Raw genomic sequence first — 22,601 nt, forward strand, 5'->3', positions numbered from 1 at the left:
ACTGTTGCTTATAAGATAGCTTTAAATTAATGATAAGCCATTCAGAGCACAAGCTGTGCTGAGGTTCACAGCTTTCATTCTGAATGAGAGAATAAAGTAAACTGATATTGAAAGCAAGGAGCGAGAAACAAATACAGTTAGTAAGCCTATAAAGTCTTAGCCAATTGCAATGGTGAACATCCTGCCGGTGAGAGTGACCTTGAATGAACTAAGTGGGATAAAGTCACCAGCCTGGACTGACAGCTGAAGAATCAGGCTGGATTCCAGCAAACTGTGAGAGCAGATTCCTGACAAAAGTCTCCTGAGCTGTGGCAATGGCTACTCGGTGTCGGAAATGTGGACAACAGGTGCCCAGGAATCCACCTTTCACTGCTGTCCGGATAACAGAAGGAGAAATGAAATCTTACCATGATTTTATAGGAGGATGCGTTAGACTGGAGAACATGGCAAAGAAAGGTATGTGCAGCATCTTTAAAAGAAATCTTCTCTCAGTGATAGCTGCATTGCATTCCTAGGAGATTTGCAAGAGGAGATTATTTTTCTAATGCTTTCTCTGGGCTGCACTGGTAAATACAGACATCTGGCTGGCTTGGGCTGTTAGCTCAGATACGAGTGCATCACTTGGCTGTATATTTCTGGGATGTTTGCAGTGATTTGACTTAGGGTTAAAATGAAGGCTAAACTCATTCTGAATAAATGTTTAGTTCACTCAGGTGTTAGCCATTGAGGTTTCTGTGTATGTTGGAAGCAGCTATTTGCTACACGTGTGAAATACCTTTTAGAAATGAATGTTAGGAGATGGGGCAGTGGGTTTTGTGACCCAGCTGACCCTGTCACGCTCTGCTCTGAAACTACTGTGTAGAAGGTCTTTCTCACTGTAAAGATTCTGTTTTCACTGTACTTGTAACAGAAACTCAGACTATTGAGCTCTTTGTGCACTGTGTGAGCCAGTCTGGCTACAGGGCATTATTCCACTCTGAGTGTTTTGCTAGTTTAAGATGCTGATGACCTGGCAATTTGTGATCATTGAATGTTAACTCTGAAGTGGAGTGACAGTAGTTGATATCTAAGCTGTTGCCTCCTCAGTCTCATATCAAGATTGCTGAATCATAGAACACTTTTTCTCTCATTTGAGAGAAAGATTAACCAACGACCCCTTCAGTTGCATTTAGTCTGTGCCATTAACTTAAACAAATACCTAGAAAACTGGAAATCCAGAAATTTAAAGCATGTTTTATAGTACATGATGAAAAGATCCCCAAAAGCATGCAATATGAGTGTATTTTCAAGCTGAATTGTTTATTGTGATTTAATTAAGTCTTCAGTGAAGAGCTGCATTCAGTCTGGTGAATAGAGAATATTCTGCAGAAAAAGAGGTGGACCATAAGCAGGTCATCTGCTGGCAGCTACTGCTTACAAATTGGGGATTGCAGATGCTTTCTTTAATAGGGCTCTAATGCACAATGGCAGCATTTGAAAACTGCAAAGCCAGTCCATTGTCCCTCTGCTTCTGTTGGCCATCTACCCATGCTGATTTTTGGGCTCAGTGCCTACCTATGTGTTGTTGTATTTGGCTGACCTTTTGGTAACACTGATGTTTCCAGTTGCACTTTTGTAATGAGGCATTCTGAGTTCAGCATAGCATGGCAGAAATGTCTGGTATCTGAGAAAAAGACAGAACTGAATTAATTCAAGTTCTTTCCTGAATCTTTGATCAGGTGCTTCCAGATTGCTGATGGCTCTGGGGGCTGGTGAGCCTGCTGGAGGGAAAGCTCAGGCATCTGCTGTTCTTTTTCTTCCTGTAGGAAGTGAGGGGAAGACACTGGTTAGAGCTTTGCCATGGTTACTGTTCCCAGGGAAACACCTTTCCTGCTTTTCATGTTGAGATATGACCTGGCATAGTTTATGAGTGGAAATCCCTTGGAAAATCATTTTCTGCTAGAGAACAGGTAGTGTGTAAACTAGTCTGAGCCTGCGGCCATTTTGCAAGGCAGAAAGCATATTTGCTGCTTTTGTTTTAAATTCTACTAGTGAGGGCACAGGGGGGTCAGGTTATTGCTATGGACAAGGTACTTTCAAGTGCATGTATGAAAGCTGCCTGAGCTGAGAATACACCTGTGACATCTCTGCTTGAAATCATCATATTAGAAGGGGGTTAAAGAGCTGACAAGGTGGTACAGAAATTCATAGTAACAATACTGCCTGGGTCCTTTTCTCCTGCTCTGAACTGACCGTGAACATGTACATTGTCTTGTTTTGGCCTTAATTTTTTTATCTGTAAAGTAGCAGCAGTGGGAATTACCTGCCTTCATGAACAGTGGATCCCAATGTTGTAGCTGTGACTATACTTCCATGATGAGACCCTTTTCCCTTGGCAGTAAGTGCTGTATAAACACAGAAAAAGTGTTTACGTGGGCTCTGCTTGCTCCACATTGCTACCCTTTGCTACTGGCAAAGACTCACCAACAAACCTGAGGTGTGGATGTGTGCCTCTCTCTCAGACTGGCTCTGTTTGGATGTAGTGGCAATGCAGGATCATGGATCTCTGTGAGATGCTCTGGCTTGACTCTCACTTAAGGGTCCCCTTTTCACTATGTAAAGATCCAGCTGGAGGTTTTTTTGAAGGTTAATTGTCCAGTGCTGATTCAGTACTTCAGACACTGCAAGTATGAAGTGTTTTTCACATACATACTATATCTGTGGGGCCCTGTGAATATTGTGTGGCAATTTTATCTCTTGTACTAAATATCATCACTAGAACAGATGGAAAGCATGCAGGTAACAACAGCAGAAATAGAGGCCACATGGTTGCACTCAGACCTGCAAGTACCCTGCCTTTTATCCGCAGTGACCCATAGCAAACAGCTCTTTGCCAAACTAGTCCAGTTCCTGGATCGTGCAAGTTCAAGGCTTCCTCTGAATCAATGTGATCTCTTCCACCCTGATGTTCTATGATTTATTTTGAGGAGTGGTTGAACGTGTGGTTGTAAACTTCTGTTAAAGTAAAGAAATAAAAATAGTGGATGCTTACAGAAAGAAAGTGCCACTGTAAGGGGGCAGCTGAAGGGGAGTTTTGCTCTGTCCATGTGATAGCTGCATAGAGCTCCACAACTCTGGCTCTCTGCAACAGGCCAAGGAGGGACCTTGCTGTATGAGCTGGCCTATGGGTGCCAAAGTCCCCTCTGGGGTCTGATGTGCAAATAGTACTATTTTGAGCACCAATATGTAACATTGGGGCTCTCTGGGAGCTGCAGCTCCAAGGTGCTATCAATGGCAACCAAAAGGAAGAAGCTCCTAGGATTTCAGGTAAAAAAAATGTGGCAGGGACTCCAGTCCAAAGCTGATCCTCCTTGTAGTGTTCTCAGTTGCTCATAAAAGAGATAATGAAGCTGAAAGCAAAGCACAGCCTCTTGTCATTAAATACATCATCCTTGGACAATTACTCATGTGCCTCTTCAGCATGGACATGACTGTTCATGTTGCCCAGCTACCGGTTTACATCTTTTTGTGCTTGAGGACACCTGCCAAAATGGCTTCCTCTGTCCCCAGATGCTCTTAATTAGCCTGCCCTTTGTGATGCTCAAGTCTTCCAGTGTGACAGCACAGCTACTGGGGTTTAGCATGGATGGATGAGCATTGGCTGGTTATATTATGTTTCTGCATGCTGTGGAGCCCAAGGCTGCATACAGATTATATATTTTTAAGTGAATAAATGTGTGAGTTTTATCTGTGCTCAGGGCTGGTGGCTGTGTGAAACAGGGTAATGAATCTGCAGACACTAAGGAGTATGCAGCTCATTACTGAGGCTGTTCAGGATTTTGCTATTGCTGCAAAACCAGGCAAGATTCTCCTTTGCCATTAGGATATGAACCTGTCTCCTGTGCTGACAGAGCAATTCTGATTTTGTCCTTCTGTAGGACAGAGGATTGCCACATCCAGCAGTCATGCGCACTTCTTCTCGGTCCTGCTACTGTGTCTCTCTCACTGCTGGAAATGAAAAGCAGTTCTTCAGATCTTCCTGTTCAGGAGGGAGAGGGACTGAAGTACTGGAAATTGTTTTAGAGCAGTTAAGAATTTAAAGATGGAAAATAGCTTTTATGGTGCTATTTCCAGAAGGAAATTCTATCTAAATGAGATCAGACTGATATTCTTTGACTTTTTGGAGCTTCTCCACTTTCAATAGTGAAATGAATGAGAAGTGTTTGCCTTTCCCACATGGCTGACCTTTCTACAAAGGTGTTGGTTACTGGGGAAAGTGAGTCTTTTATGTGAAGCCTGAAATCTGGAGTGTAAGTGGAAGGTATTTCTAAATCCCTTGAGGATTGTCATAGTGCCTCCTTGTTAATTGCTCAGAATTTTCCTTTATTTATTTGCATCCAATATTTACTATTTAATGTAAAATGCTACCTCAAGAACTTGGGATAATTTTTTTTCAGCTGGCTCTCACTGCAAAGAAAATAGTTAAAATAAAATATTCTGTTTTCCATAGAGGAAAAAAATCCTTATCTTAGGTGCTTGTGTCCTCTTTTCACCAGTGTCCATTGATATACAGCCTGCTCTGCTGCTATTGAACAGTACTGAACACTGTTCACCGAATCAGAAAAACCCAGAGAATGTGATGAAAAATAGGGAAGGCATATCTTGATTTCCATTTAAAGAGTATTGAGAGATAAGTAGTACGAGAAGATCAAGAGAACAAATTCTCAGAGGGCAGGTTATAGCAGAAGACTTCTGGGTATTTATGTTTTTCCCTTCCTCCCATGATACCAGAACAAGAAACAACTCAGTGAAATGGAAAAGCATTAAACACAGATAGACAGATTGCTGTAATTGGTATGGTTTTGTTAACATGTGGGACTTTTTACCACAGCATAATAGCTCAGTTTTCTTGGTTTTGTATTGCTAAATTGTATAAACTGTCTACAGAGAATATTTCAGGGGAAAATGCTGCTGAACGTAACAGAAGGTTGTAGAATAGAGCCTAAAAAAATTATTCTCCAATTTCAGCCAGTTCTGCTACTTCAAGCTCTGCTCACAGACCCACTTCTGCTGTGATAATATTTTTATCTGGTGTACAAATTATGCTGAATTTTTATCTGAATTTATATCTGAACCATGCTCTGGATTAGCCTGCACAGTGCGGTTTATAAGTCATGGACTCTCCTGCTTCACCACTTGCATGCTATCTAGTAGAATTCTGGTGCTCAAGTATAAAAGAATGATAAGTAAAGCTTGGTTGTAGCAGCCCAGCTTTCTGTATATTCGTATTTACACTATGCCAGGTGTCTTGTTGCATGAATTTCTGATTCTGTTAGTTCATTCTCTTTCCTAAGGGAAGAGAAAATTCTTTAGGATTCTACAACGAGCAAGAATTATTGACCAAACATTTGTTTTTCACTTATTTCTAGTCCAGGATTTCTCAGCAACTTTGTTCTGTGCAGAGACAGCACTTTATTTGTATCCAGAATGTGTTCCTGACAGTCTTTAAATTGGAAATTGCTGAGTTCAGGCTATTTGTCTAAACTCGAGTCACCACCCTGACACAGTGTGCTGCTGTGGCAGCCTCTAAGCAGCATGGGGTCTGCATGACTGAAGATCTGACAATGAAATTGGGGTAGTGTTCATTAGCAAGGTCTTTCTGGGCTAGCATTGAGAAAAGCTGAGCTGTGATGGGAAGAGGTAAAGGAATGGGAATCTCATGTTCCCTTGGCTTTGCCACCAGCCTCAAGAAGGGAGGTCTGCGACAGGGTGGATAAAATTGGTGGCAACTGTCAGATTTTTAAGTTAAAGGCCTGATAAGAATCAGCAGGCTGGAAATTAAAGTGAGACCTTTGAACACCAAGATAATATCTTTTTGTGTTGGGCCAGCTGCAGAGGGAGCAGTGGCTTTGCAGTTGCCTGAAGTCTTTAACATAAGATTAAAGAGCTTTCTCAAATGCTGGTTTAATCCAATTTCCGTGAACTTCTTGTGTGTTCAACAAGTCAAACACAATGAACATAGTGGTCCCCCACGGTCCTGCAGTGAAAGAATATGGGAACTTTATTTCTGAGATAGAGATGAGCCAGCTCTTCTTGTGCTTTTGGAGAGCCTTACCCACCCGTGTTAACACATAAACATGTGGGGTCAGGTGTGTGGATGGTGCAATTTATTTCAGTGAAATTGGGGTGTATAGTAGCAAATAAGGATCAGGTCCTTGGGGCTTTTTTTGTGTGTTTTTGCTTAGGGTTTTCTTTTTGTTGTCATTGTTCTGTTAATAAAGTAAGCTTCCATAAGTACAGCAGATGTGTACCAGTGACAAAAACTGTAACATCAGTATTACTCAGTTCCACATTCTGTATGCTGCTGGGACAATATTTGGGTAGTACAAAATATTGTTCTACTGGGAGAGGTACAAATAATCCTTTTCAGCTTGGCAAAGACCTTTTAGAGTGCACACTGAAATTACCTTTACTAATCATGCAAACAAAACAATGTCTGGCACTTGTAAGTCTAGTTTATGAAACTAAGTGTTGTCTGATGAACCATCCTTCGAGCATGCAGTGGACTGAGAGCAATTTCTTGGTCCCCATTCTATGGTGAGTTCATTCTACTCCTTTTCTCAGGAGTCAGACTACATTAAGCATTTCCATTTACCTTCAGAGGAGCATTTACTCTTCAAACTCCACAGATGGATTTGTTACTTCTACAGCATCTCTACACATAGTTTTAAGGTTATTTTTAGATTGCAATCATCTGGCAGATTTATCAGCCACTTTACATCGATGTGACACTTGCCTATAGCGCTTCGATCTTCTCCCACCTCTGCTTCTGGAGAGGATCTGGAGAGGATGTCTTCCCAGGGCGCTCACGAATGCTGCCCAGGAGAGGGCAGTGCACCACACGGACCATTCCTGGGGAGCTCAGCTGCGCATTGACTGCTGCCTGTCTAGGGGCTCCCACCAGTGATAAACTGGGTCTCGGTGTGTAACTGGCCTGGCGTCCATCCACTGTGTGCAAGCAGAGCTGAAACTCAATCTCCTACCCACAGCTCCCCCTTGGATTGTAAACTGGTTAAATGGGGATATTTTTATCAGTATTGGCAGCAGGGAGTAACATTACACACTCGCTACGGCTGGCAAATTCATTTGTTTAGGGTGCAGTTTAGGAGAGGCTGGAGAAAGAAAGTGCAATCTTCCTGCTTTCCGAGTCTATCTAACTAGTAGTGCCTGTAACACTGCAGGTGTCATGCACAGTGCAAACTTGTTTCCTGAAGAGTGTGTTGAACTAGATACATAGAACGGATTACTTCCCTGTCCAAGAGCTGGCCACATGTTTCCAGCTAAATTCATGGGTCTCATGCAGTCTTCTCCTTTGTCTTTAAATGACAGCACTATGCTTTGGTGTGTGGGTGTGCCCTCGGGATAGTACTCTAAGACAAGCTATTCACAGCAGCTGGTGGTTTCCCTTGGCCCTGAATACTCTACTATTTAAAGTTATTTTCATGAGAACCTTTTCCATAACATAGTCTGAGCAAGTGAATCCATGTTGTCTCTTGCTGGGATGTAGCTTTCTTTTTGTGCTGAGCTGTGAATGCCTCCAAAGTATCTAAGGGTCTGAGCAGAGAGCTACCTGGGAGGCAGAGGCAGCTGTACTTTGGGGAGGGTTAAAGCCTGGGTATGATTATGATTTGTGTCAGACGCCTCTGCTGTGGTTTGCACTGAAGCATTTAGTTAGCAATTCGTGCAGTCTCCTCCAGGAGAGTGTCAGCTCTTTGGTAAACTGTTGGTTACATCCAGGACAGCTTCTACAGAAGGCTGCCTCCCTCCATCCCTCCCCTCTGCCTCGGGTAAACTCATTACCGCAGTGGGACAGCGGAGAAGCCAAGGCTGTGACACAAGGAAGGGTACATGCTCGTGAGTGTGTGTGGGTCTAAAGGGGAGGCATTGCTCTTTGCAGTTTGTTTCTGTTGCTTTTTCTAATGGGCATCTGAACTGAGATGGTGGTGACAGCTTGGAGAAGGCTGCTGCAGGGGTGGCTGGGCAGAGAGGGGCTGGGCACTGGCTGTGAGCACTATTTGTCCTGTTACTGAGATATACACTCGGAGTGCTGCTGGCAGCAGTGATGGCTGCTGTGGCTCACTATTTGTCTCCAATGGCAGTAACCAGGGAAATATTTTTGAACTAGCTGGCCTCTGTTCAGGCCTGAGCAACAAACCAGTCCTTCAGCTCCTGAGCTAAGTGGTCCCTCAAAAATTATGTAAATAGTTTCTGAAATGTTCTTGCTATCTGCAGTAGTATTGATCAGAATCAGTGGCTGGGATTTTTCTAAGATACTGTTTCAGCTTTGAGACTGCTGGCAATCTCTAGGGAGGAATGAAGTCTGCTGTAGTCTGCTGTATCTCTTGAACAGCTTAGTGTCCATGTATTGCAGTGAACATGTTTTAGCTTTGCAGATTGCCACATGCAGGTTTTTTTATTCATGATGGATTTTCACATCCATTTCACATTCCTAAGCAGGAATTTTTGTTCTATCAAGCGTTGCTACGAAGCACAGATTTGGGGAAGATGTCAAATTAACTTTTCTCTGGCAAAAATTAGAAACTTTCAAGAATTTTACTGCTTGAGGTACTAGGCAAGGGGCTGTGCCATGCTGCTGTAAATCTGGTTTAATTTCTTGAAGCTGTTACTGAGCTGAGATCTTGGCCTTTAAACCTATAAACCTTTAAACCCAAACCTATAGCATCTCTCTGATTTTTCTCTCTGAAGTAATAACCTTGAAGTTCTTTTTGGCCTTCAGAAATGGAAATATTTTGCATAATGGTTTGCATTGGGAATTCTGGTGGAACAGAATATTTTCAAATCCTTTAGCCTGCTTAAACTTTATCAGTGAAGACAAGCAAATTTGTCTCCTTAGTGTGTTTAATTCTTCAAACCTGACGTTGTTCTGCTAGACTCTTATCTAAGTGTTGTTGTTCATGGCAAGCAGACACAGGACTTGGGAGAGCTTTTGAACTGTCGGTACTCTACAACTTTTGAACTCTGGATTTGTGTGTTGCCTCAGTACTTTTAAAGAAGAATCAGAAGAATATTAGGTGTCCTTTCATGCTCTTAAAAAGGATATCTCTGGCCTTGTGCTTAACTGTATCTGCTTCTTCCATCATATCAGCAATGTGATTTTTCCCCAAATCAACAGTTTGATTTGAATTCTATGAGGGTTGTTTTTGACTAAGCTTGCACAGAACACAAGTAGGTCAATGGACTCTGATTACTTTTCCTTTTTTTTTGATATTAACAAAGATTTTATTTCATTTGCAGTTGTCTTCTTTCCCTGTGACTTGCATATTAGGGTGTCATTAGGAAGAGGTGAACTTTGCTCTGGAAATTTGTAACCTATTGTTCCAAGATCAGTGGCTTCAGACGGTGGATTAAAGCAGCCCTCCCCTCAGAAGGCCAACCAGTTGGAGCATTCAGTCACTGCAGACCAAAGAAACCCCAGTGCCCAGTCACGGCTGGTTGCCTTTGGCTATTTTTCATGAAGCAAGAGGCACAGCTGTACCAATCTGCTCAACCCAGTCCAGTCTTTCCACTCCAGGTCATATTTCCAACACTGTTGGAAAACATTAGTTGCCATTAGCATGTAAACTAGTTTTTGCTCAGAGGAAGGAACAAAATGATATTCACTGTTGCTGTTAATCAGCTGCTGTTGGTGTAGCTCTGAAGGTGGCAGTCTGAGGGCTGTGCTCCTGCCTTGCTGCAGGAATACATTAAGCTGCAGTGAGAAATAAAATAGGCAAATGTGTGTGTGGGGGGGGGGGGGGAAGCTGAAGGATGTTTCCTTTTTGAGCAAGATGAAGCGTAAATAAATGGCTTTCCCCTTAAAGACTGGATAGCAGTATTGCAGGTAGCCTCCCTAGGGATCTGGGAGGGAGGAGGAGCTGTGTCAGACAGATGGCTATAGTAATTGCTTTTCTTTTTCTCCCCCATGGTAGGAAAACTTGGGAAGCAAAGCTGTAAGGCCTCCTTTTTCTGCAGTGAAATGAGCCTCCCCTAGGAATTGAATTTATCATGGTTTAAGAGGAAAACGAAGAGCAGATGGACTTACTTGTTTAATTTTTTTCCCCACTGTAGTATCATGTCTTATTCACATTATTCACATTTTCATTTTCTTGGCAAATCCATTTCACCCAAGTAATGAAACACTTCAGAGTATGTGTAAAGACTCAACTTTGGTGACCTATGTAGGGGGGTTGGATTTATTTCACATAATACTTTTTGATCAAATAAGCTGTTTTCTTTTTTAAATTTGAGAAGCTACATGTCACTGCCTTTATAATAATAATAATTTTAAAAAGACCACAAAAAAGGCTGCCAAGATAACTATGTTCCAGCCAAATGGCTTATGTATGTTTTGGTATTATCTTTAGTTGCATGACCACGGAGGCCTTTTATCAGAAGACAGGACTGCTTTTGAAGTAACCAGAGGCTGCCCAGTGTCTTCTGCAAATATTATCAAGGTGCAAGGAAGCAAGACAGCTGTTGTCAAGCTTGTTGACTTCCTAAAACCTTCCCATTGACTTCTGAGTTCCCATAAAGTGAATTAAAATGTTACTATCCTCATTAAGTTTTTCTGAAATTGCCTGTGACCCTGCAGCTGCTAACTTGCTCTCAACTCATGTCAGCCTAAAGTAGGTTTTTCTCAGCTGTGGCATCTGTCCCACAGGAAAATGGTTCATTTCTTCAGTCCACTTCCATGTGGCTTGCAGTACATGGATCAGGAAAGCTACAGGGCTTCCTGGGATAAAGTTAGTGGAAGATACGAAGAGATTAGTGGAGATATGAAGAGATTAATGCTCATTGATGCTAGACAAAATGTCATGGCTTCAAAACAAACCCTGACCTTTGTCTTTTGGTTTGCTTTTAAGAATTTTTTCGAACTTACAGTCAAAAATTAAAAACTTCCTTCAACAACTCCAGGTAATTGTATCTTTCCAAGGTTTAGGACTTCTTTTGCAAGCTCTGTGCTGTAATGCTGTTACAAATTCATCAGTATTGGAGGGTAACGACCTTTAAGCACTGTCCTAGAGGAAGATGCAAGAGGGCAAATGTAACCTGGTGCGCTGGGGCTACAGCTACTGACATTTTGGAGCCACATTATGTGGTTTGCTGTTTGGGCTTGTGAGGCACCTTCCCTTGTTTCCTCTGAATTTCTCAGTCTCCTGCTGGTTTCTTCTGCTTTCTTGTTCTGTAATTTCTTTTCCCAGCATGTCAGTGTGTGAGCTAAACTCACTTACTTGAATGTGTGATTCATAGCCACCAAATATATTTTGTCCCACCTTTTTCATCATCTGAATGTCTCCTGCTGAGTGTGGGTTTTACAGCGAATCCCATGTGGCTCACTAGAGAGAGTCTTGCCCAGGCAGGGGATTTGATGAGAACTAACTGGCACTTTGCAGTTCTTGTTTCTATTATTTCATCTTATCCTTTTACCACAAAATAGTTTCAGTAGAAAAAGGCAACTAAGCTATTTTTAGAGCAAGCTAATAAAACAGCTGTATGAAGAGCAAGGGAGAGGTTTTCTGTTTTGCTCAAGGCTAGTTTGGTATTAATGATGCCTACGTATTGGCAAACATCAAAAAGTAAAATATTGTGCTGGCAAGTTTTACCTGCAGGGCTGAGAAAGTCTCTGAGAGGATAGAGATGGTGGCATATTTTCTAGTTAATGTTATGTTTCTTTTGAGCCTCCTTGTGATTGTCCCATGCACTGTAGAAACCTTTGCTCCATTTTTGCAACTGTTTGGTGCAATGTCAGTCCTGGTCACCCAAACCTGAGTGCATCTGTCTACCTGTGACTGCACAGTTGTCACAATATCTTTGCACCTTCCAGATGTTGAAATAAGTATTTTCTTCGATCAATACTCCAAGCTGTCTCAATTCTGGGAGTACAAGCACTGTTTTAATTATTATTTTGATTTTCCCTCCTGCTTCTGCGTTGTGTATTTTTACTGTTCTTTGATTCATCTTTAGTCTCCTCTAAACATTCCTCTTCTGCCTCTATCTTGCTGCCAATCTGTGGTTTGAAAAGAGCGTATCTATTACTTTTATGGTGACTCAAACACTTCAAGTAGACCATCTGAAGGGTGATAAAAGTCCTTGACTAAAAAACCTTATTTTAGGTGGGCTGTGTAAATACAGCAGCTCAGGGTATCAACCTATAAACTAGTTTGTGGGTCCTCTGATTTCTCTGCTTTGTCTGTGATGTGTTAAACTTTAGCTCTGTCAACTCCATACAACACTGTAACTGTGTGACCATAGCATTAGACTGAAACTACAGTAAGCTTTATGAACATCATTGAAACCAAGCTCGTTAGCTGTGATTCATTAGTCTGCCCTTCTGGTAGATCTTAGCCACCTGCAATGTCAAGCTTCTCTGATAATGGGCTGTGTAAACAGGATAGAAATAAAGGTCCCACATCAAAGCCATTGCTCATTATAGTTTGACTTTTCCCCTTTTGGGTTCAATGGGAAGATTTTCAGAACCAGTCCACTCGAGATTCTTTTTTTTCAATTGCTTGGAGCTACTGCTTTGTTTTGTGCATCAGCCAAAATCTATGTGACTTCTTTCTGTGCTGTGTGTCACTTTCTGTCAAGGAGAGGGCAATGACAAAAGCTCTTCAGTAAGTCTCTAGTCATTAGTGGAGTGTTTGAAAGCGAACAGAAAAGTTTCCAAGTGGCATTGTATCATTTAAAACCTAGTTCTGGAAAGGATCAAAGTAGATGTCTCAAAGGAAGATGGAGATGGTATTTTGGGCAGCAGAGTAGGACACAGGAGAAAGATGCTAATTTCTAACCTCTCTGACCTCCCTCTCTATTTCTGGACAGTTTGTTTAAACCCAGGTGCACCAAAGTATTTCAGTACCTGCATTGTATTGATATCAGTGAAGATCTTGATGCTTAAATAGAGCAACTATCTGCCTTTACTCTGATCTGTGGTCTGCCTGGACCCAGCTTTCATCTTTCCACCTGTTCTCTGTGCAGTTAGAGGTGAGCTGTACAAAGGGCTGGTTGTTGTAGCTGGTTACTACTGGTTGTAGTTCAGTAGCTGTAGAGTGGCTCAAGAAGTAATTGTAACATAAGGCGCTACTGTAACATAAACGTTAATCCTGAGGGTTGAGTTGGGAGGTGCTCCCTGTAAACTCTGCTGGTCTACATGGAGGTGAAGAGTGGGGAGAAGAACTGAGAGCACCTGTTACAGAAAGAGACCATGTTACCTCAATGTGAGATTATAGTTGCTGGTCACTGAACAGATCACAAGTGGAAATTGTGGTGATTTTTTCCCCAGCTGCTTGCCAAGGTACTTTTTATCTTTTTAGTGTTTACTTCACAAGAACAGGCTTTGTTTTCATGAGAAGAAAGCCTCACAGCCCCTTATTTCCTCTCTTTACTACGTGTTTGCTTGTAACGGAAAAAGCATCAGCAAAGGAAACTGTTCTGGATTAGCTGGTTACTTACACAAAGTCTTCAACCAGAGACCAGGGAACTGAGGGTGGAATGTGGCACAGTATCTGAAATAAGCTTTGCTGTTTCAAAGACTGAAAAGATGCTTTATGTGGGAGGCCAAATGCAATGGCTTAATATGGAACATGAAGTAGTAGCGAGAAGGCTGTCAGCTTGAGCAAACCTGTGACACGTTCTGGCAAATCTACTGGAGCTGCTTTATGGAAAGCTCTCCCTGAAATCACAAGGCAGTACATAAAGTAAGTAGGTTGAAGATGACTCTGTAAGTATTATATGACAGTCACAAAAAATTTATAACATCTGAGCCAATAGTCAAGCCAGGCTTTTTTCCCTTGAGTGTCATCTTTGTTTCTCTGGGTAATTAAAGGATGGGAGAAATTGTCATTAAGGTTTTATTAACTCATTGAAGATTTCTGTTTTCACTTTCACAGATGAAATCATGCAGCAGGAGATACGGCCGCTGGTTGCAGTGGATATAATAGAGCAGCTCCACAGGCAGTTTGCTATCTTGTCAGGTACGAAGTTGCTGGTAATCACATTCTGGGATTCTCTTGGAAATGTATTGGAATCTGTCATGCTGACTGCCACCCTTCAGCTCTGCAATAGTATTTTTATACTGCTAATGAAAAGTGCTGTTACAATCAGACCTTCACAGTGCATGGAATTGATAAATACACCTTGTTGTGTTTGGTTTTCTTAAGACAGGTTAATTTTCCATGATCCCCACAATGGGGTGGGGGGAAGAGATTTAGAGGGTAAGGAATTAAACAGATCTTTTTGTATGTATCGTTGCAAAATATTCAAGCATTTTGTTTGTGGGAAAAGATTTTGTTCTGGCAGGGAGTTTTCATGACCTTCCCCCTCTTCCTCATTTGCCTTTGTTTTAGAAATTATTTATTAAGTGTAAGGTTCTAATCTTTTAAAAATATTACGTATTCCTTTGTTTGCCTGAAGTTTGCAGTCACACAAAGTGACGCAATTCCTGCCCCAAATAAATTGCTGATATTAAAATATCTGCCAAATTATTTAATATACTTATTTTGAATACTGTAGAAGATAAATAAGACCCTTATCTGGGTCCTAAATTGGCCTCTTCTGTTCACTATATGGCCTCTGGCAACTCCTTTTGTCTCTGTTTCCTCCTGTTTTGCAAACAGGGAAATTAAGAACTTGCCTTCCTTGTTCCCCATAAACACACAAAGAAGTAGCATGAATTTGCACTAAACACTGAGATAGTTTTGTGAGGTAAGTCTTTAACAGCCTATTCCTCTGCTTGTTGGAGAGGAACAGTGGGTACGCAGTGTAGAGAGTACATAGACCCAGCTCTGTGAATGATCAACTCAGCAGGCCCAATCCTCCTGCATCTTCCCATTTTCTTGTTACATCCCTGTGAAATCCAAATCTTAAGTGTCTCAGAATTCTTTATGGGGCTCTGAGTATTAAAACTTGATTTTACAGGTTTCTAGGTAGCATCTTGTGTCAATTTCACAAGCCAAATAACTACCCATTTTGCATTTGACAGAGGGTAATAACTGAGCAGAGGTGGAACTAGATGCTTTCTCACCTGTGGAAAAGCATCTCTGGGTCACATCTTCAAAACAGTGTCAACAACTGCATAAAATTGCTCAAACATTTTGCATTCCACTGTTGTGCCTAGTGCAGGGTGACTAGGAAAGGTTGGGGTAGCATCTATCCTAAGACAATTTTTGTGGGGTTGCAATATTTTCCTTCAGCTGTCTGGGTGTTTGTCTGCATACCATGTGCTCACTATAGCCCTGTCAAGCCAGAGAGGATGGTTAGTAACTTGGTATTGTTCAGTGCTCCAAACAGGAGCACTGCAATGCACAGATGCCTCAACAAGGTCTCATTAGGATTAGATGAGCAGGTAAAGCTGGGCACCCCTTTCCTCTTGTGCAAGCTGCTTAGTGGAAAAAAAAAAAAAGAGTGATGGGTGAAAGATGACAGCCTTTTAATCTGAGAGCTGTTGTCAAGTTTGAAACCAATCCTTACTTAAAGAACTGCTTCAAGAGTGCTATTCCAATCCCTTTTAATTGTGCTAAACTGACTTTGAAGTATTCAAAGCAAAAGGAAGAGACCAGCAAATCTAATCACCATTCAGCTCCTTTTGGGTCTTGATTTTAACCTCAGTCACATCATAACTGGGATGCTTGTCTGCTCTCTCTACAAAGCTGGACTATCTGCTGGATTTTTCTACTCACCAGGCACTCAATGATGCTGAAACCAATATTGTTTTCATAGCCTTTGATTTAACTGATGGAACACAAATGACTAAAACACTTGTCTCGATGTAAATAAGATAAAGTCTTTTGAGAATTCAGTGCCTCATGAATTGCCTATCCTGTGAAATAGGGAGGACTGCTTTTCTTAAACCACACTACCTTCCAACATAGAGACCATTAATAAAAGCTATATATGGCATGTAATGAGCAATTTGGGGGAAAGAATTTACTAAACAGGAAGAAAAGCCATTTCCAGTTCCAGCTAGAATATTAAACACTGAAATGTAAAGGGTAAATACAAAAAAGCATTTCATATTTCTTTAATGACTCATTTCAGCAGTGCCTGTATCCTTACTTGCTATTTTAGCAAATACAACTCTTCACTTTTAATCTTATACTTTTATTCTTAGAAGCAATGAAAAAGATGTTTAAGACTATTTAAACCTAAGGTGCTTAAAAACTTTGGAAATAACTCTTAATAGAAGGCAGGGCTGATAGGCTTGTTTATTAGGGATTGGCAAATGACTGGTTTATCAGCGTGCAAGTACTAATAACAAATACCAAAAAATGAGGGGGGAAAGTGTTTTCCACGACTCCATCTACATAAATAACAAATTCTGTTTGAAGAATTTTCAGGCTTACCTGAAGTCTTCTTGGTACAATTCAGAAATAATATCCTAATAAGGAACACAATCTAGATCATAGTTTGTAAGTTGATTGTAATTGTAAGTTGATTTCAGTCTGAATTTTACAGCTAAATTTTGAAGCATAGGTGCTTCCACTTGGAAATCTCCATGGTATCCGTGGCAGAAGGTCACGACTGCAAATAATCTACTTGGAGGATCCTTTAACTTATTATTTTACCCTGTTGGTGACCATCAGTGGGTCAAAGGTAAAATTTAACAACAGGAATCTTCCTTACTGTCCCTTTAATGCATCCTGTGAACTGAGGCTTTGGTACAAGCCATAGATTATGGTTTGTTTCAAAAATGCATTTCTCTAAAAAATTTCTTTTTCTTTCTATGCTGATTTTTTTTTTTTTCATCCAATGAAAACAGATCTGGGCTCTCTTCTGCCTCAATTCACTTATTAAAATAATTTATACAACAAATTGCTTCATTTGAGATTTTCTTATTTTTCCTCTGGCAGTTCTGCAATTTTTCCATAAAGCATGCTGCTTTTCAGTCAGAACAAGCAACCACAAATATTTTTGTGTTTCAGTGCTTGCCTACATGCAGACTGAAATCTTACCCTGTTTCCTGGCTGGCCATGCTGTTATGTTCCCACTCGATAACCACCATCTGAAAAAAACCCTCTGCTCTTTGGCCCCACCACTGTGGGCAGTGAAAGATGCTCCCTATCTACTTGTGGAATGTTTCAGGCATATATTTTCTGAACAGCTGTATTAAGATGGTCGATGCTGATTTAAACCAGTTGGAGGTTGTTTCCTTCACTCTGTAAGCTGCGGCCTCCAGAGGGCAGCTTGCCACCTTCTCCATGCTTACACATGCAGAGCTCAGAGGATGTTAGTGGTGACTCTCATTTGTGCTACTGCAAAGCTTCTGGATTTGTCATGTTCTTCTATTCAGCACTGTGGGATGCAAATCCATCTGTCCGGTGGTAATGAGAGTAACTGTTTGACTACTGCAGAGTTTATTATAAATGCTTTTGGCTAATATCAGCTTTTTATTAGCATCTGGCAGCTGAGGCACGTGTAGTGAAACCACGATCCCCTGCAGTAAAGCAGAAAAGAGCAGAATAAGTGAAGTGGAAGACTTTGTTTTCTCTGGACATGACTCATTAGAAATCATTGCCTCCTGTGCAAACCTCTTAGAAGAGGATCTGACTATCTTGCAGTATCTGAGCCAGATTGTAGTAATTATGTAACCAGACTAATGAGTTTGGTGTTTGGTTGTGTCAGGGTCTGGTTATAAGGAGTGCATTAGACACTGAGCCTTCTGATCATCCTGGCTGTCCAGCTATCAGACCAACCAAGACTGTGCTGTCCACACCAAGAACAGGGAAAGTCTCTAAAGCCTCCCCTGGTCCACTGTGGTCATGGAAAAGGCTGAAGTATAACGTGGCACTGTCCTTAATCATATAATTCTACTTCAGTCATCTCTTTTTCCATGCAGTGATCTGGCCCTGCTTACACTGTAAAATGGGTTGGGAGTGCTGGTTCTTGTGGTTAAATTCAAATCTTGAAACCACTACTGCCTTTTTCCTTTCCCTGAGAGCTGAACTCCCAATTATGGGACTACAGCTGTGACAACACAGGAGTGGTGTTTGTGTGTTTCCTGTAGCTGTTAAGGGTACTAGATCACAAAGCTGGGTAGTACTGAAAACCTGGCTTTTCTAATGCACACCGTTTTGTACTGAAAAATGGACGATGACTGTTAAAATACTGTTCCTGTCTACTGACTAATAAACCACTGCACCAATCTGCTATTGGAAGTACTACTACCCCCTCCCTTTATATATGCAGTTTCACAACCTGTTCTTATCTGTAATTACTCTGTCAAAGAGCCCAATCTGCCATTTGCAGCAGATTACTGTTACTAAATCACAAATTTATTAGACAAAGTGTCACAAAGTGCTGTAGGAGAGGTTAATTTTCTTTGTGTTTTGCTCCTCTCAAGTCAATGGGCTCTAGTAGTTGGGAGACTGTCTCTGAAAATGGTAACTACCTCCAAAGCCAGTTTATTTGATTTCAAGGGGCCTTGAGGATATATGGCCATCTGCTTCCTGTTTAAACTGAGTCTTTTTGAAAACCTGGCCTGACCTTGACAAAAGGACACTTTAGAACTGGCATAAAAATCTAGACCCAGGAACCATGACTTAAGTTTAATGAGAAATACAGACTTCACAACACTTAATCAACATGGAAAAACAAAACAAGAGAGCAGAGAAGTAAAATCTGACCAAGGCAGTGAAACTTCAGCCAGGATATGACTGAACACTTCAACTGTCTGCTCCACAAGATGAATTGTTGTCAGGTCTGCTATGACTAAGGGAGCTGTCTGCATGTGGGCAGACTCAAGCAGTTGGCCTGCAAATGTCAGCAAAATTGTAAAGAAAACTTTCCAATACGAACTGATGAGTTGGTGTCTGGCAGGCTGCGGAGGTGTGCACTGTAAACTTGCAGATAAACTTTCTTAACTTCTCATGGCCAAGCCTGTTTGTGTGTTTTGGTGCTTTTTATTTGTTTTTTTCCCCAAAGAATTAAGTATATTTTGTAGACTCTGATTAGATGTTACTTTACAAATCTAGCTATTGGTGTTGCAAGAAGAGTTGCTGACTGGAGATTAGGACTTAAATGTAGCCCCTGAGTGTCTCAGCCATGGATAATTTTGTTCCTTGGACAGGAAGCATAGGTGGACTAGAACTGAGGAATGGGAGATTTTCTAGGTTCTCACTCACATCCAGACATTTGGCCTGCAGTTGTGATTTCTTGCTGCTTTTGCATCACACGTACCAACAGAAAACTCTAGCTGTGAGAGCCCTCAGAATTCAGCACTCACACCTCATTTGTCAGTCACACCCTTAACACTGTGAAGAAAAATTAAATTTTCCCTCCTGCCATATCCCATCTGCCCCATGCATAATCCTTCCCCAAATACCTCAGCTGCTTTATTGCCATTGCTGAATTCTGGCCCATCTTCACTGCAACAGCCATCCAGGCTGCACTGGCAGCTGAAAAATCTATCTAATAGGAGCAACTAGGAATGCTGCTTTGTGCCCTGGAGTTGGGAAACTGATGCACATAAGAGTGAGTGATGGCCCTATTACCATGCCTTATACTACCTTGAAGCAGCTTGTGCACCATCTCTCCTACTTTTCTTTCCTTTCCACAGTACTTCTGTCCTGCTGCTCAGGTTCTTCCTGTCCCATTGCGCTTGGGCCACAAGAGAAGAGGAAAGTTCAGCAAGAAGCTGGGGTGAAAAATAAGAGAAGTGCCCAGGAGAGGAGGAGAATAATGCTGTCATTCTGAGCAGCAGGTCAAGCTGACTGTAATCTTTTCCTATTAAGTCTTGCCATTTTCCAGGCAGTTGAGCCCTCTGCTCCTCCATCTCCTGCTGATGTTGTCTGCCTTGTGTGCTTGAAGCAGCTGAGTTTGCACCTCTGGCAGATTGCAATCTGCAAAGGTGGAGATGATTCTCTTGAAGGAAATTGATGGAGCTGAATGAAGGTGGCAGCATGTGTTGCTTTTGCTGGTGCTGTGTGGGAGGGGAGCTCATGTTTGCATCAGGAGATGGTAGACAAAGTCCGAGTTTCCTCTGAAGGCCAAACTGTGACAGAGCAGCCTGGAGTCTGACTGATGAGCAGTGACCCACAGGAGACTGCCAGAGATGGCCTGGCTCCTCTGAGGCAGTGTTAGGTGTTAGTTCAGCCAGAGGATAGCCATGAGCCCCCACACCAGCTTAACCACCAGCTCTTGTGGCTGCTGCCTGCAACCACCACTGCCCCCAGCTGCTCTTTCCCTGGAATCTCACCAAGCATTTGAAGCTGCCAGAAGGTGTTGGACGTGGCTGCCGGGTTGCTTGCAGAGTGGCATCTAATGGTGCCTGGAGGAGCTGCAAGACTGCAAGGCAGATGCCTCAGCATAGCACGGGGACGGCTGCCAGGCATGGCTGTGCTTCTCCTAATGTCTATTTTTGAGTTTGTCTTTGTTTCTCCTCCTGACTGCCCTAAACTGAAGTTGTTGTTGACGTCTCCCATGGAGCTTTTTAGCTAACCTCATGCCCCGTGTTGCTCTGGCTTTTCACCGAGCTCCTTTGCTCCCGGCAGCCAGTCCTTCAGCCCTTTTATTTTCCTGTACAGACACTGCTGCTGAACACAGCAAACCTGCTGCAGCTGTAACCTAACTCCCAGCGTTGTGCTGTGTTCCTGTGGCTCATTCTGCTCAGATCTTCTGTCTCCATTCTCTGTTCTCACTTTCTACTTAAAAAGTCTTTTTTTTTCTTGAGGACAATTTTTTTTTTCTTTTAGCCTTCTATGTTGGCTGCTGGAGTCTGTTCTGTCCCTGCCCACATTACTTGACAATGGATGGTAAAATTTTCTGGTCAGCAATTACACTCTTCACAAGTGATGCCCAGCAGCATGAGGGCTTTATGAATGGTTTCAGCAAGCACAAGAATTGTATACAGAAAGTCCTTGGGGCCAAATTCCATGCACTCAGTCCTTGTGCCTGTGGAACTGACTGCAGACTGTCCCTCTTGGTTTTTAGTTTGTGGTCTCTGCCCTTTGAAGACATTGTATAGCCTGTTAAAGTATTTCAAGGACTGGAAGAAATGTAAAGGCAGCTCCCTAGAGAGCAAGGTTGATGGCCCAGAAAAAAAGGGCCACAGCTTGCCAATTCACATTCTGCAGAAATTTGCATACTGCAGCAAATCTTGGCTTAGTGTCAGGAAAAAAAAAAGGCATTGACATTTAGATGTATGGAATTGCTCACTCGTCCAGAGGACAGAGTTTTCCAGACACTCCTGATGTACAAGGAGCTTTCCTTATATCCACTAATATCCACTCTTGTTACCTTGCTTGATAAAGGGATATGAATCATTTTCCCTTGTAACCCATATACCCTTGTAACTCAAGGTTCAGATATGGGCATATTACTTAATTATTTCTGTTTATAAATCTCCCTCATACATCACCCTAATTTCATGGTAGAGCAAGAACTGAGGGTTTGTTTTTTTTATTTTGGTTTTAACTTGTCCAAAATATAGCTGTATTCATGAACCTTTTGACAGTTCTTCTGTTTTGATTGCAGCAGTAAAGGCTACTTCCACTTTGGAGGATGAGATGGAGACCAAGAGGTGTTAAGAAAGTGTGGAGTTCTTTGTTCTTAGTTGAATATTCAAGTCTGAGAATGCTCCTGAGTGTCCTTCTGGATTTGTTGCCAGTGGACATTGATTCCTTGGATTACTTTTTGTGGGGAAAGGTCCTGTGACAAAAATACACATCTGCATACATACAGTGCATCATCAGCCTGCCTCATGTAGCTTTGGGAAAAGAAAATTGGAAAAGAGCACATGTTGGAATGTAGATGCAAGAGAAAGAGAAGATAAAAGGGGCACAGAGATCCTGGTCAACAGGAACATTAGAAGGCCATGTGAAAATTGTACTTTAAACAAATCTGAGTATAAATGCAGGTAAACTATTGAGTGTTGAAGGAGGAGAACCAGGAAAATCTTTTTCTTGTCTTCAAACCAAAATATTACAGGTTCCTATATCTCCCTAATTCAGTATTTTCACCTATCTGAAATATGTGACTGTGAAAATGGGGTGCCCAGAAACCATGTGAATTAAGAAATACAAAATACGAAATACTTTGGTAAGCACCGAATGGAAGAAGAGACAGGAGCAGACTTCCCATTTCATCTTCCTGGCCATTACTGTTTGTGTCCAGAAGATGTCACTAAGAATCTGTAACAGCCCGACCTCACTGGGTTCCGATTGGTTGAAGTACCTGGTTTCTAGAGTACAGCAGTCTGAGCAAAGTCTGATTAAATACGCCTGTCAGCGTATTCTGTGTCACTGCTGACTGCAGATGCATCAGCATTTGGCCCTAAACCCAAGGACAATGTGGAGGTCAGTGTGGAGGCGATGGTTCCACTCAGTATTTGAAGTCCAGTTCAGTGTGAATGACAGTATTCCTGCTTTGCATTTTGTCTGAAAGCCTTCTGAATCTCTGTAGAACTGGGGTGTTTTGTTTGGTTTGGTTTTTGGTTTTGTTTGTTTGTTTTTCCCTTAAACAGGGTGAGCTTACTGGATGATCTAATATAACTTAATTTTCAGTTACTAAAGCAAATAATCAACCTTCTGAAAGGAAGATAAGGGATAAAGGTAGAGTCTTGATAAAGCCAC

At 41.8% G+C, this 22,601-nt stretch overlaps 1 protein-coding gene across 1 annotated transcript in view; it reads left to right on the top strand.

Annotated features, from left to right (window-relative positions):
• The first annotated feature begins 314 nt into the window (after window positions 1-314).
• MCF2L2 (MCF.2 cell line derived transforming sequence-like 2) overlaps window positions 315-22,601 on the top strand; it is a 127,710-nt gene continuing 105,423 nt past the window's right edge. The window contains exons 1-2 of the mRNA XM_008493383.2: window positions 315-456; window positions 13,926-14,009. Of these exons, the coding sequence (XP_008491605.1) occupies window positions 315-456; window positions 13,926-14,009 (226 nt within the window). The remainder of the gene's footprint in view (window positions 457-13,925; window positions 14,010-22,601) is intronic.

Source organism: Calypte anna, chromosome 9 (assembly GCF_003957555.1).
Source record: "Calypte anna isolate BGI_N300 chromosome 9, bCalAnn1_v1.p, whole genome shotgun sequence".
NCBI lineage: Eukaryota > Metazoa > Chordata > Aves > Apodiformes > Trochilidae > Calypte > Calypte anna.